At 50.6% G+C, this 14,431-nt stretch overlaps 1 protein-coding gene across 4 annotated transcripts in view; it reads right to left on the bottom strand.

Moving 5' to 3' along the window:
- Positions 1-5,295, bottom strand: part of DGKK (diacylglycerol kinase kappa) — a 193,422-nt gene extending 188,127 nt beyond the window's left edge. Inside the window, exons 1-2 of one of the 4 annotated variants that reach the window (XM_039488324.1) lie at positions 5,055-5,295; positions 3,971-4,246 (exon numbers count right to left, since the gene is read on the bottom strand). In XM_039488324.1, coding sequence (XP_039344258.1) covers positions 3,971-4,168 — 198 coding nt within the window. In that variant the 5' untranslated portion in view covers positions 4,169-4,246; positions 5,055-5,295. Of the gene's footprint in view, positions 1-3,970; positions 4,247-4,722; positions 4,834-5,054 lie in introns of those variants that run through there. The other 3 variants (XM_039488323.1, XM_039488319.1, XM_039488320.1) reach the window with 3 other exon arrangements.
- Between the last annotated feature and the right edge of the window lie 9,136 nt (positions 5,296-14,431).

Raw genomic sequence — 14,431 nt, forward strand, 5'->3', positions numbered from 1 at the left:
CCTTGCTGCTGCTGTCACTGATTCCACAGCCCAGAGACGCTCACTTAGAGCTTGTGAGACTCAGGCTGATCAGGGTTCAGTTCCTTAAAAAACACTGCATAATGGAGGGCCTAGGAAGACCCCCCAACACACATGCCCCAACCAAAGACACTGGCAAATACACCATTGCACATGGCTTCCCTGCCCCGGGGGCAATGCACAAACCCTGTACAAAACCCTCTCTTCTCAATCGCTTGCTGAACATTTTAACATTTGATCTGCTGTATTTTAGCCCCCCTGGTCCCAGCTATAGTCTCCTCACAGCCATAACCTGGCCCTTGTAGCCCATGAACATCTATCTCCCAGCTATCCTCCACCACTCTTCCCACAGCACGTTCCCTCCCCAGCGGCAATCAACTGGTACTTAGAGCAGCCACTGGCCTCTCCAGGGCCTGGTGCCACCCCCAGTCAGTCTGGCCAGAGAGCTGTGAAGCTGTGCCAACAGGTCTTATTTTCTTCTTTGTGATTAAATGCATTACTGGAGCTGCCATACCTCAGTATCGAGATGTCCCCCTCGCCCCCATGGACCTGGGCCTGTCCTCTAGCCCAAAGAGCTGGACTGAGCTACCCTCAAAGCTCAGCTGATGCCACTCCAGGTGAGCAGGCAGGTGGTGCAGATGAGCAACACTCGGGCAGAGAGCACTGCTACTAGAACCCAGCTCCTGACACAGTAGCCCAGAACATCTGCCTGTTAGAGCACAGATGAGCCTGCTCTGATCTTATCCAGTACATTAGATACCCCTGTTTCCTCACACACTCAGGCAACAGAATCCCATTGAATGGCACAATCCTGCCTCACGGTTTAGTGCCCACACTGCCCACCCCACAGCGCAGAGGAGAGGGGCCACCTCACTTACTCACGTGATGCCATGAGTTGGGAGAAAAGATTGCGGGGGAGGCATTTTGCTCGCCCTCAATACATTTTCAGGTGGCAACACCGCAGGATGTGGGTAGCATGGAGACAGTGCTGCCAGCTTCAGGATGAATGGCAGCCCTCAGGAACATTATTAACAACTCATTCTAAGATACACATTTAGATTCTGTTTTTTTTTAAACATACCAAGGCCAGATATGACAAGATACTTCCCTGTGCGGCTCATGTTAACATCCCAAAAACGGGGGGACCTGTCATCTTTTTCACACAGGCATTATTGAAACCTTTCCCCGTAATGCTGGAATTGCAAACACAAGGGCTCTGTGTTAGGGACAGGGAACCAGAGAGTGAAACTGACTAGAAACAAATGGGAAACTGACTCAGCTAGTTTCAGGACTTCTCCGCAGGAGGGATTTTTGCAGAGATGTAGCTATACCAGGAGTCGGCAACCTTTCAGAAGTGGTGTGCCAAGTCTTCATTTATTCACTCTAATTTAAGGTTTTGCATGCCAGTAACACATTTTAACATTTTTAGAAGGTCTCTTTCTATAAGTCTATAATATATAACTAAATTATTGTTGTATGTAAAGTAAATAAGGTTTTAAAAATGTTTAAGAAGCTTCATTTAAAATTAAATTAAAATGCAGAGTCCCCCGGACCGGTGGCCAGGACCCGGGCAGTATGAGTGCCACTGAAAATCAGCTCGAGTGCTGCCTTCAGCACGCATGCCATAGGTTGCCTACCCCTGAGCTATACCAATGCAGATCTCCAGTATAGATGCACCACATTAGCATGAAGCAATCTTCCTTTTTTTTATTTTTCTTCTGACAGATTCTGTGGCTTTCACATTATGATTTTAGTTAATTTGGTGTAAAACGAGTTTCTCTATTTACTTAAATGGAGTCACCCCAGATTTACACTGATGTATCAGAGCAGAATCTGACCTTCTATGCATATGCAAGAAAAGAAGATAAATCTTAAATGCTATTAGACATAAACAAGACAATATGTGCTGCTTCCCTGAGCACTTTTCCAGTCCCACCTTCTTGTCATCCGCCATGTTTGTTTTCCCCTTTGCAGCACTTCTGGGCATGGCTTGGCTTTCATTTCTCATCTGCCAATTTGCAATGAGCAGTCCTGCCAATAACACATTTTAATAAGAATTGAGGAGCTACCATTCCAGAGCAAACCAAAGGTCCATGGAGCCCAGGCTCCTGTCTCCACTGCCAAATGCTTCGGAGGCCAGAGTACAATCTAGTACACCGCATTGTGCAGTGCTATTCCTTAGGGACAATTCCTTCCTGACCCCCTAGCTAGTAATTGGTTTATGCCCTGCAGCATGAAGTTTGGTAGTTCTTGTCATTTTTACCCTTCCCCAGTTTAATTGCAGATGCTGTTTTGACTCATATAAACATCTAAATCTTTTTCAGTAACAATCATTGTCTCTGGGTGCTGCCTGGAGATGGATTTCAAAGAACATTTATCAGCTAATTTTTAAATGGCTGATAATTGATTTTTTCTCTATTGTTTCTAAGATCTTTAAAAAAATAAAATAAAACGTCTTTCACTAATTGGTTTATTTTTGCCATTTGTCCAACATGGACTCTTTCAGTCTGACCTGTGTTCCAAACAGAGCTAATTACTTTTCTTGCTACCCTCGCTTTTTATACCGCAGCATTACCAGACCATTGGCTGTGCTGCAAAGGCAGCAGGGGGAACTCACAACACTGTTTGTTGTAGGTCCTACCAAAAAGGCATTAATTGCTATTCTGTTCCCCAAGCTCTCATTGAATCCCAGGCAACAACCACCAAAGGCCAATATGTAAAATCTGGAAGGCTTTTCTCATCAGATGAGATCAGGACAAGTTTATGGGGAATTTAATTGAGGGGCTAAAGTATCTGAGAGGCTGCCCACAGGTGATCCAACATGGCCTATGTACTATGAACCCCCAGAGCCACAAGAGGTTAGATTATGTATGTATGGTTGGGATCTCCAGGCATCACAACAACACAAATAAATAATAAGAATACAGAACACGTTTACATATCCTTGCTTACAATTTCTGCCACCAGATATATCTATTTATCCATCCCCACATGCGCACCCCTCTATCCATCCCCATATGTACACCCCTCTATCTCTCTGTCTTGGTGAGGAACCTAATTCTCCTTTTGGGACTCAAAGTTTTAGCTAGGAGCAATGACCTGATTGAATCACAGACCTCTGCTCTTTGGGGAGACAATCAAACCCCCAGATTCTCACCCCCCCAAATCATGTGGGTGTTGAAATCCAAACCCAGATCTCATTTTTCCAAAAGTCCGTATCTTTGCACTGAGCTGAAACAAAACCTGGGAGCCAAATACCCACAGACAATTTAGTGCCCAATACCAGATGCTTCAGGGGACCTCACACCTTCCTCTGAAGGGAACAGCTCTTGGATCTCTAAAGCTGGGGTGGGATCTGGGTTCCATTTCACTGTTTCTCAACACATGGATGTAGAGGGGCTGATCCTGAATACCTTGACACCAGTTTTACACCTGCCTAAGCCCACTGGCCTCCTGATTCACGCAGCTGTGAGAAGGGAACCAGCCCCCATCTCTAGCCTTGCTTCCTGGGGGCAATGTCCCACCCCACTCCAGCTCCACAGCAGCAGGCTTCCCTTGTGTTGTTCTGGCATCACTCTGCTCCTGTATCCACAGGGAGGCACCTGTCGCTATCTAGACTCTGGGAGCAGACTGGGCCCAGCTGCAGCTCCCTTCGCTGCTTCCCCGGGGTCTTGCCCCAGCAGAGTATTCCTGCCCTGTGTTACACAAGAGCTGTTGTTTACACAAACACGTGATGGGCCACATCCTCGGCTGATGTTCATCAGGCAGCTGTGCTGACTGTAGGAGAGTTACCCTGACTCCCCACAGCCGAGGAGCTGATAAACCTGGCCATCACCTCAAGCCCTGGCCACTGCGGTTCCCCCAACCCTGAGGTCTCACCACATACATCCTGGTCATTACCCCACCACAGCACAGACACGCAACCCCCACCAATAGGCCCCGGCTCCCTTACCTTGCTCCTCATCTGCCCCGATGTAGACACCTTCCTGATAAGCTTGTGAGAGCTGCCCTCCTGCTCGCCCTCACTGTCAGAGGACTCCTCGCCAGCTCCTTCAGAGGAGGCCGGGGCCAGCTTGTCCGAGTCCAGGGAAGACACTGACTCCCTCGCCTTCCTGAAAAACAAGTCCCCGGGAGCCAGCTTCTCCGCCATCTCCGGAGCGTCTCACTGAGGCGTGCAACTGAGCTGCAGATCCCAGATGGGCTCAGGGCTCTTCCACTTCCTACGACCCTTCAAAAAAGGACAAGGCGACATGCTCTGTGAGAGACCCAGAACATTCGCCTCAGTTCACAGAGCTCCCCTGCCCACCGCAAGATCCCCCTTCCATGTCCCCATGGGACATTCAGATCACAGGGGGAGGGAGGGGCACACAGAGGTTAGTAACTGGATGCTTTGGGAAGGTTCTAGTTTTAAATGTGGGCACTTCCTCACCTCTGAAATTCACCCTCAATGTCAAAATACAAACCAGCTGCTGTCAAACTTTTTCCCCCCCTCCAAACTCTTCCTCTTTTTTCACCCTCTGATCACAATGATTGTGCAAAGCCCAGCTTCCTTCTCAGGCTGCTTTTTATTTCATGCTGCTGCCTGCAGGGCTCCCAGCCAGGGCATCTCACCCGTTGGCAGTAAACAAGAACACTCTGTCCTACCCTCGGGGGACCCCCAGCAAATCCCCCACCCCGTCAACCCAAATGCACCGCTCCACTCACCTGCCCCGGCTACTGTGTTTGCTGGGGGGCGGGGGCGGAGGGTCTCACTGAAAAGCCTCTCTTCCCCAGCAGCCAAGGAGGCAGGTGATGAAGCCCAAGAAGAGGAGGCTGGGGCTGTCTCTGCCACGGACAGGGGCCCACCAGCTGGAGGAGGCACCCGTGACCCAAACAGGTGGTTGGGTTTATGGACTGGTCCCTGCCCGCTGGGGTGGGAATGTACCAATGCAAAGAGCCGCGCCACGGCCAGGACAGGTGGAGCTCCGAGCGCCCCCCTGGGCGGAGAGGTCCCTCCCACGCCAGGCAGCCCCATCCCGGCTGGGGCAGGCACCTACCTGCAGCCCCCCGCGTCCGTGCGCCGCCGCTCGCCGGCTCTCGCAGTGAGCGCGTGTGACGAGCGCAGTCTCCGCGAACAGGAGAGAGGGTCACGGCGGGCTCTGCCCAGCCGGCACTAGCGAGCCCCGCAGGGGGCGGGCTTGGCTGCGGGGCTCCCCCGCCGCATTGCTCCGCGGCCGGGCTCCCGAGGCTGGCGCCGCGCTCGGCTCACTGGCAGCCCAGCGATCTGCGGCACATGTTGCTTCTCTGCCTCCGCCCCCCGCGCTGCGCGCCTGTCAGCTCGGGCGCCCCGGCACTGCAGTCCCGGCCCCCCCTCCAGCTCCGCTCCCTGCCCTGCCCGCTGCAGCCGCGGGGCCGCTTCCCTCTGGGCCTGATCCGCCCGCCCCTGGCACCAGCTGCGCAATGGGGCTCGTCCTTCCCCGGCCTGCTGCAGGCTTCACCCTCCCCTCCTCCCACAGCCCTGCGAAGCTGTGTGCTTGTGCAAACCGGCCCGGTCTCTGCCCTCAGCACCGCAAGCCCGAGCCTGCTGTCTGCGGCTCGCAAAGCTACTCATGATCACACATCCCGGCTGGCTGGGAGGCTGCTGGGGCCCAGGGGAACTACAAGCCCCAGCCCTGGGGGGTCCTTAGGGAGAGGTGGGCGGGGGGGTATTTGGGGCACAACCTGCTCTACCGCTTGTGACATGAGCCTCCTGGACTGAACCCTTCCCTGGCCAGGTGCATTATGGTTGACCAGGCCTCCCAATTTCATTCCTGGCTGTGTCACCCATTCACTGTGCCCAATCTCCCCTGACCCTAATGTCAATCCGGAGCCTGGGACCTTGGGCATGTCACTTACCCACCCCATCCTGGTTCCCCACCTTATGCACTTGGATATCTGGGTCCTGTGCCAACAGCAGGGCCTTGATGAGAAGGAACCAATTTCCCCCAGCAGCCCCAAAGAAGGAAGGGGGATGTTAGTTACTAAATGAAATACATCTCTCAAAGGAAGCCCTGATGTTTCCTAATATTCCAAAGATGTAGATTTGTTTCCCACAGGGGGCGCTAGTAGTACCACCTATTGCTAAGGTTGCCTGACACCTCCCATTGTAAGCCCCTGTTTTCAATTGCTGATACTTTTGCCAAACTTTAAGCCTTCCTGCTGAAATTGTCCATGCCATGCATGTCTGAGGCTGAATATTTTTGGAAAGTTTCAACAAAAATGACTGAGATGTTTCTACCCAGCAGATTAGGGACAAAGACTTTTCTTTTTTTTTTTTTTTTTGGAGGCTGTCAAGGCTGATTCCCCACTCCGGCACTTTGAGTGTAGAAGGTGGGGGCCCGCAAGGATTATAAAAAATAATACTGGCCACTCCAGGCTTATAATAAACTCCCAAGGTTACAGCTTCTCTCTGACCTTGGATGGGTAGATGCTGCCACCACCCAAACTACTAGCGCCCAGGAAGGCGCACTTGGGAATTCCTCCCTGTGGGGTACCCTCAAGCCCCCCCCTCTCTCTCTCACACACACACACACACACACACACACACACACACACGGAAAGAGCTGAGAAAGAAAACAAAGGAAATCAGCAGGACCGCCCAGAGGGGGGGCAAGTGGGGCAATTTGCCCCAGGCCCCGGGCCCAGCAGGGGCCCCCACGAGAGTTTTTCGGGGCCCCTGGAGCAGGGTCCTTCACTCGCTCCAGGGGCCCCGGAAAACTCTCGCGAGGCCTGGACCCCCGGAGCGTCTTCCTCTCCGGGTCTTTGGTGGCGGGGAGTCCTTCCACCCCAGGACAGAAGGACACCCCGCCCCGCCGCCGAATTACCACCAAAGCAGAATCCGCTGCCAAAGTGCCGGGTCTTCGGTGGTAATTCGGCGGCGGGGGGCCCCCGCCGCAGGTCTTCGGGACACTTCAGCAGTGGGTCCCGGAGCAGAAGGACCCCCCGCCGCCGAATTACCACTGAAGTGGGGGCCCCCCGCCACCAAAGACCCCAGGCCCCCTGAATCCTCTGGGCAGCCCTGGAAATCAGCTGTTGCTACCAGCTAATCAAATAACATGCACAAACCTCCTAGGACACCAAAAATCCAATCCTGTGCTTAAAAAAGGTAAATGTTATTAAAAACAAAAAGAAAGAAAATACATCTGGAAGTTAGGCTATCACTAGATTTAAAAAGATTAAATATAATAATTAAGCATCAAGAATGGTTTTCTTGAGATCCAGCTTAATGGTTACAAGCAAAACAAAAGCATTTGGGGGTTAGCACAGAGAAGTCCACAAGCCATAAAGAAATAAAAGAGATAAACCTAATTGTGTCTTCCTAGACATTTCCTGATCTACTTACATATCTGGGGTTTTAAATAAGTAGTTTCTAGGTATGATTCGATGGTTTTTCATACCTGGCTTAAAGCTTCTTACAGCATAGTCCCAGCACTGTCTCTGCTCTGTCCCCTTTCTCCGGAGAACAACGACAGACAAAGGGAAGGTTTTTTTCCCAATTTTAAAAAGTTCTAGCTCTCCCATTGGCTTTTATGGTCAGGTCCCATTTATAGCCCACTCCCTTCCTTTTACCTATGGGCTTTTTTAACCCTTTACAGGTAAAGCAAGGAGAGAACAGCTACTAATGGATTTTGTAGCTACTGGCTGGCTGGGTGTCCATAAAAGGAAGCTACTCCCCCACACACACCTTTATTTAGCACAGAAGCCTGGTCTACACTAGGCGTTTAAATCGGTTTTAGGAGCGTAAAACCGATTTAACGCCAAAACCGTCCACACTAGGAGGCACCTTATATCGATTTTAATGGCTCTTTAAACCGGTTTCTGTACTCCTCCCTAACGAGAGGAGTAACGCTAGTATCGGTATTAACATATCGGATTAGGGTTAGTGTGGACGCTGATCGACGGTATTGGCCTCCGGGAGCTATCCCACAGTGCACCAGTGACCGCTCTGGACCGCAATCTGAACTCGGATGCAGTGGTCAGGTAAACAGGAAAAGCCCCGCGAACTTTTGAATATTTCCTGTTTGCCCAGCGTGGAGCTCCGATCAGCACGGGTGGCGATGCAGTCCGAAATCAAAATAAAAAAAGAGCTCCCGCATGGACCATGTGGATGTGATCGCTGTAAGGGCAGGCAAATCCGTTCTATCAGCGCTCCGTTACAGAAGATGAAATTCAGATTCCTTTTTTAAAAATCTCCAGACAGACGCCATAGCAGGGACTCAGCGCACTGCAGCGTGACAAGCGTAACGGAAAGCCAAAGAATCAAATGGACGCTCATGGACTGGAGGACTGAAGCTATCCCACAGTTCCTGCAGCCTCCGAAAAGTATTTGCATCCTTGGCTGAGCTCCAAATGCTTCTAGGGTCAAACACATGTCCGCGGGTCAGGGCATAGCTTGGCAATCTACTCACCCACCCCCCACCCACCCCCAGAAGCGAAAGGTAAAACAATCCTCTGACTCTTTTACATGTCACCCTATCTTTACTGAATGCTGCAGATAGACGCGATAGTGCAGCACTCAACACCAACATCCTTGCTCCCCCCCCGCCATGGGTGGCTGATGGTACAAAATGATGGAAATCCATCCTCATCATCAGCCTCAGCTGATGGTACAAAAGGACTGGTAACCATCCTCGTCATCAGCCTATTGGCCCTAATTTTTTCTGGTGGATGGATGGTGCAATATGGCTGGTAACCATCCTCATCATAGCAACAGGGGGCTGAGCTCCATCAGCCCCCACCCTTCATGTGTAAAGAAAAGATTCAGTTGCCCCTGGACTAGCAGTGGGATGCTGGGCTTCTCTCCTACACACTGCTTAATGTCCTGTCTGGACTATCATAGCAGCTGGAGGCTGCCTTCCACTCATTTCTCACTAACAAGTCAGTGTGTCTTATTCCTGCATTCTTTATTAATTCATCACACAAGTGGGGGGACAATGCTACGGTAGCCAAGAAAGGCTGGGGGAAGAACGGAATCAACAGGTGGGGTTGTTACAGGAGCACCCCCTGTGAATAGCATTCAGATCATAATTTCTGCAGGCTCTGACACAGAGCAGCTGTGCTCTCTGGTTCTCTGATACGGTGGTTCTCTAGTACACTTGCCTATATTAGGCAGCACTGATTCTATTTTTAGATACCAAAAAGGAGGGATTGACTCAGGGAGTCATTCCCAATTTTTGCTTTTGCGCCCCTGGCTGATCGGCCAGGGGCACTTATGACAGCAGCAAATAGTACAAAACGATGGAAGGTGCAATATGGCTAGTAACCAATCTTGGCTTTTGCGCCCCTGGCTGATCGGCCAAGGGCACTAGTAGCAAATGGTACAAAAGAACTGGTAGCCATGGTCATCCTCAGTTCCAATTTATGGAAGGGTTTGGATGGTGCAATATGGCTAGTAACCATCTCTGCTGTCATGCAAAAGCAAAAGCATGCTTCTGTGTAGCGCTGCTGAATCGCCTCTGTGAGCGGCATCTAGTACACATACGGTGAGAGTCACAAACGGCAAAACAAGCTCCATGATTGCCATGCTATGGCATCTGCCAGGGCAATCAAGGGGAAAAAGGCGCGAAATGCTTGTCTGCTGTTGCTTTCCCAGACGAAGGAGTGACTGACGACATTTACCCAGAACCACCCGCGACAATGATTTTTGCCCCATCAGGCACTGGGATCTCAACCCGGAAGTTCCAAGGGGCGGGGGAGGCTGCGGGAACTATGGGATAGCTAGGGAATAGCTACCCACACTGCAACGCTCCAGAAATCGACGCTAGCCACGGACCATGGACGCACACCACCGATTTAATGTGCTTAGTATGGCCGCGCTCCACCCGATTTTATAAATTCTGTTTTACAAAACCGGTTTATGCAAATTCGGAATAATCCCGTAGTGTAGACGTACCCAGAGACATTCCAGTGCCCATATGCTTTGGAGCAGGGACAGGAAATTGGCAGGTGGTTGCCCTGGTATTAAGGAAGCAGCAAAGAATCCTGTGGCACCTTATAGACTAACAGATGTTTTGCAGCATGAGCTTTCGTGGGTGAATACCCACTTCTTCGGATGCAAGCAGTGGAAATTTCCAGGGGCAGGTGTGTATATATAAGCAAGCAAGAAGCAGGCTAGAGATAACGAGGTTAGATCAATCAGGGAGGATGGGGCCCTGTTCCAGCAGCTGAGGTGTGAAAACCAAGGGAGGAGAAACTGGTTCTGTAATTGGCAAGCCATTCACAGTCTTTGTTTAGTCCTAAACTGATGGTGTTAAATTTGCAAATGAATTGGAGCTCAGCAGTTTCTCTCTGGAGTCTGGTCCTAAAGTTTTTTTGCTGGAGGATGGCCACCTTAAAATCTGCTATTGTGTGGCCAGGGAGGTTGAAGTGTTCTCCTACAGGTTTTTGTATATTGCCATTCCTAATGTCTGATTTGTGTCCATTTATCCTTTTCCTTAGAGACTGTCCAGTTTGGCCGATGTACATAGCAGAGGGGCATTGCTGGCATATGATGGCATATATTACATTGGTGGACGTGCAGGTGAATGAACCGGTGATGGTGTGGCTGATCTGGTTAGGTCCTGTGATGGTGTTGCTGGTGTAGATATGTGGGCAGAGTTGGCATCGAGGTTTGTTGCATGGGTTGGTTCCTGAGCTAGAGTTACTATGGTGCGGTGTGCAGTTGCTGGTGAGAATATGCTTCAGGTTGGCAGGTTGTCTGTGGGCGAGGACTGGCCTGCCACCCAAGGCCTGTGAAAGTGTGGGATCATTGTCCAGGATGGGTTGTAGATCCCTGATGATGCGGTGGAGGGGTTTGAGCTGGGGACTGTATGTGATGGCCAGTGGAGTCCTGTTGGTTTCTTTCTTGGGCTTGTCTTGCAGTAGGAGGCTTCTGGGTACACATCTGGCTCTGTTGATCTGTTTCCTTATTTCCTCATGTGGGTACTGTAGTCTTGAGAATGCTTGGTGGAGATTTTCTAAGTGTTGGTCTCTGTCTGCGGGTTAGAGCAGATACGGTTGTACCTCAGTGCTTGGCTGTAGACAATGGATCTTGTGGTGTGCCCGGGATGGAAGCTGGAGGCATGAAGGTAGGCATAGCGGTCGGTAGGTTTTCGGTATAGGGTGGTGTTAATGTGACCACCACTTATTTGCACCGTGGTGTCTAGGAAGTGGACCTCCAGTGTAGATAGGTCCAGGCTGAGGTTGATGGAGGGGTGGAAGCTGTTGAAATCATGGTGGAATTTTTCTAGAGTCTCCTTCCCATGGGTCCAGATGATGAAGATGTCATCAATGTAGCGTAGGTAGAGAAGGGGCGTGAGTGGACAGGAGCTGAGGAAGCGTTGTTCCAGGTCAGCCATAAAAATATTGGCATATTGTGGGGCCATGCGGTGCCCATAGCGGTGCCACTGATCTGGAGATATATATTGTCATTAAATTTGAAATAGTTGTGTGTGAGGATAAAGGCACAGAGCTCAGCATCCAGTTGTGCTGTGGCATCATCAGGGATACTGTTCCTGACAGCTTGTATTCCATCAGTGTGTGGGATGTTTGTGTAGAGAGCCTCTACATCCATGGTGGCTAGGATGGTGTTCTCTGGAAGGTCACCAATGCATTGTAGTTTCCTCAGGAAATCAGTGGTGTCACGGAGATAGCTGGGAGTGCTGGTAACATAGGGTCTGAGTATGGAGTCCACATATCCAGACAGTCCTTCAGTGAGAGTTCCAATGCCAGAGATGATGGGGCGTCCAGGATTACCAGGTTTGTGGATCTTAGGTAGTAGATAGAATAACCCTGGTCGAGGTTCTAAGGGTATGTTGATTTGTTCCGGTGTTAGTGTAGGGAGTGTCCTGAGTAGATGGTGCAGTTTCTAGTGTATTCCTCAGTGGGATCTGAGGGAAGTAGCTTGTAAAATTTGGTATTGGAGAGTTGTCTGATGGCCTCCTTTTGGTAGTCACACCTGTTCATGATGACAACAGCACCTCCTTTATCAGCCTCTTTGATTATAATGTCAGGATGGTTTCTGAGGCTGTGGATGGCATTGCGTTCTGCACGACTTAGGTTGTGAGGCAAGCGATGTTGTTTTTCCACAATTTCTGCCTGTGCACGTCGGCGGAAGCATTCAATGTATAGGTCCAAACTGTCATTTCGACCCTCAGGAGGAGTCCATGTGGAGTTCTTCTTCTTGTGCTGTTGGTGGGAGGGTAACTGTGTATCAGTGCGCTGTTCAGTGTTGTCCTGGAAGTATTCTTTGAGTCGGAGACGGCGAAAGTAGGCTTCCAGATCGCCGCAGAACTGTATCATGTTGGTGGGGGTGGCAGGGCAGAAAGAGAGTCCCCGAGATAGGACAGACTGTTCTTCTGGGCTGAGTGTGTGGCTGGATAGATTGACGATATTGCTGGGTGGGTTAGGGGTATCACGGTTGTGGCCCCATGTGGCAGATAGGAGTTTAGACAGCTTACAGTCCTTTTTCCTTTTTAGAGAGGTGAAGTGGGTAATGTAGATCTCCTGTCTTATTTTAGTGAAGTCCGTTTGTATGGAAGTTTGGTTATTGATGAGAGTCTCTAGGTTGGAGAGCTCTTTTTTGATGTTTTCCTGTTTGCTGTATAGTATGCTGATCAGGTGGTTCCTCAGTTTCTTAGATAGAGTATGGCATAATCTCTCACTGTGGTCTGTGTAGTATGTAGATAGCAGTGGATTTTTTACCTTTAGTCCATTAGGTATGATGTCCATCCGTTTACATTTGGAAAGGAAGATGGTATTAAGGATCTGCCTTTTGCAATTCCTGTAAAAATCTGGCCAAGTTTGGCCAAGTTACGAGCCTTTGGACAAATTGGAGATTGCACAACCTGTTAGAGTTGAACAGCTAATCCAAAGATGCCATCTGCACTGAACACGCTCCAGCCCCTTGCAGCTCCTCCATATGCACATGCACCATCCCCTGCAGGGACTGAGCATGGGGCTGCAGCCTCCAGGGGCTGAGGTGGACTCTCCCTGAAATTGCTGCTCCCACCGGCTGTGGTGCCAAATCTGTGAGCAGGGTGGCTGTGCCTCCTTGCACCCAGGCAGCATGGAGGAGGGCATAGCCTGAATGCAGAGGGCTCAGGAATTTGGGAGGAGAATGGGGACCAGGGGGACATAGGTGCTGTTTCTAGTGGTGCTACTGCACCCCCTGGCTTGAAGTGGTTTCCATCATATATAGGGTTTACAGTTTGGTTCAGCACCTGAGAATGGGGAGAGGGATTACAGGAGCCTGAGGGTTGGGAGAAGCATAGAAAGTGGGGGAAACAGTAGCCAGAAAGGGGGGAGTGGTGGGAGACAGGATGCACCAGGGAAGCTGGATAGGAGTAGAGGCAGGGGAGGCATCTGGGGTACAGAAGTATGGATGGGAGGGAGGACAGGAGCAGAAGGGTGCAAGAAAGGGAGACGCAGCCAGGCTTGGTGCAGGGACTGGGGCAGAAGTCGATCATCACTAGAGCACACTCCCTCCAGAGCCTGGAATTGAACCCAGGAGATCTGAGTCTCTCCAGTCCTCCGCTGTCAGCAGATGTCTGTAAAACCCACCAGCAGAGTGTGTCTCAGCCCCCTCTGATGCCAGGTCCACATACTCAGCCTGCTATGTCTGTTGGTTACTCTGCTAGCTCAAGTAGCAAAGGTCTGTGCCAAGGAGCTAAAGGGCCAAACCCTGCGGGTGACCCAAGCTGGGGGTCAATAGGCTTTCACATGCTGCAAATTACATTATTAAAATTGCAAAGTGAAGCCTTGGAAAGTTGGGAGATGCCAAAATTAAGGTTTCCCAGACATCTTTAATCTGGAACCTTTATGGATAGACATTCTGCTCCAGTCATTAATTACACAATCACAGTATTTTTTGCCCACAGGACCCCCGTCTCATTCAGCATGGCTAGGTAGGAAAGAAGGCTGTTGTCTGTAGGATCCCTGCTTCATTTGGTGTAGAAGTTGGAAGCTGTGCAGTGACCAAGGGAAGGGATTTCAGGCAGAGACAGGAGGGTCACATGGTTAAAGCACTGCCCTGGGAACTGGATTCTAGCCCTGCCTCTGGCACAGAGTTCCCAGGTGGTGCTGGGCAAGTCACTTAACCCAGACTTTGTACTGGTGATCACTGACTGTGTGTTCCTCATTTCCTTGGTGCCCAATATGAGACACCAGTCGTGCGGCACACCCCTGATGGCTGCTGTGTCAATGGGAGCTGTGTTTTGAGCATATCACATGCTAAATTCTCTGTGGGAGGGAAACCCAGGCTGTATGTGTCTCAAGTTAGGCACCCAAAATTCATACACACACACACCTGCTCTGTGGCTCGGTTCCCCCTATGCAAACTGGGGCTAACCTCACCTCAGCTCACAGGGGCGATGTGAAGATAAGTTCATTCGTGTTTGTGAAGCATTCCGGCACTGTG

The sequence above is a fragment of the Mauremys reevesii genome, linkage group 9 (genome assembly GCF_016161935.1).
Source record: "Mauremys reevesii isolate NIE-2019 linkage group 9, ASM1616193v1, whole genome shotgun sequence".
NCBI classification, from domain to species: domain Eukaryota; kingdom Metazoa; phylum Chordata; order Testudines; family Geoemydidae; genus Mauremys; species Mauremys reevesii.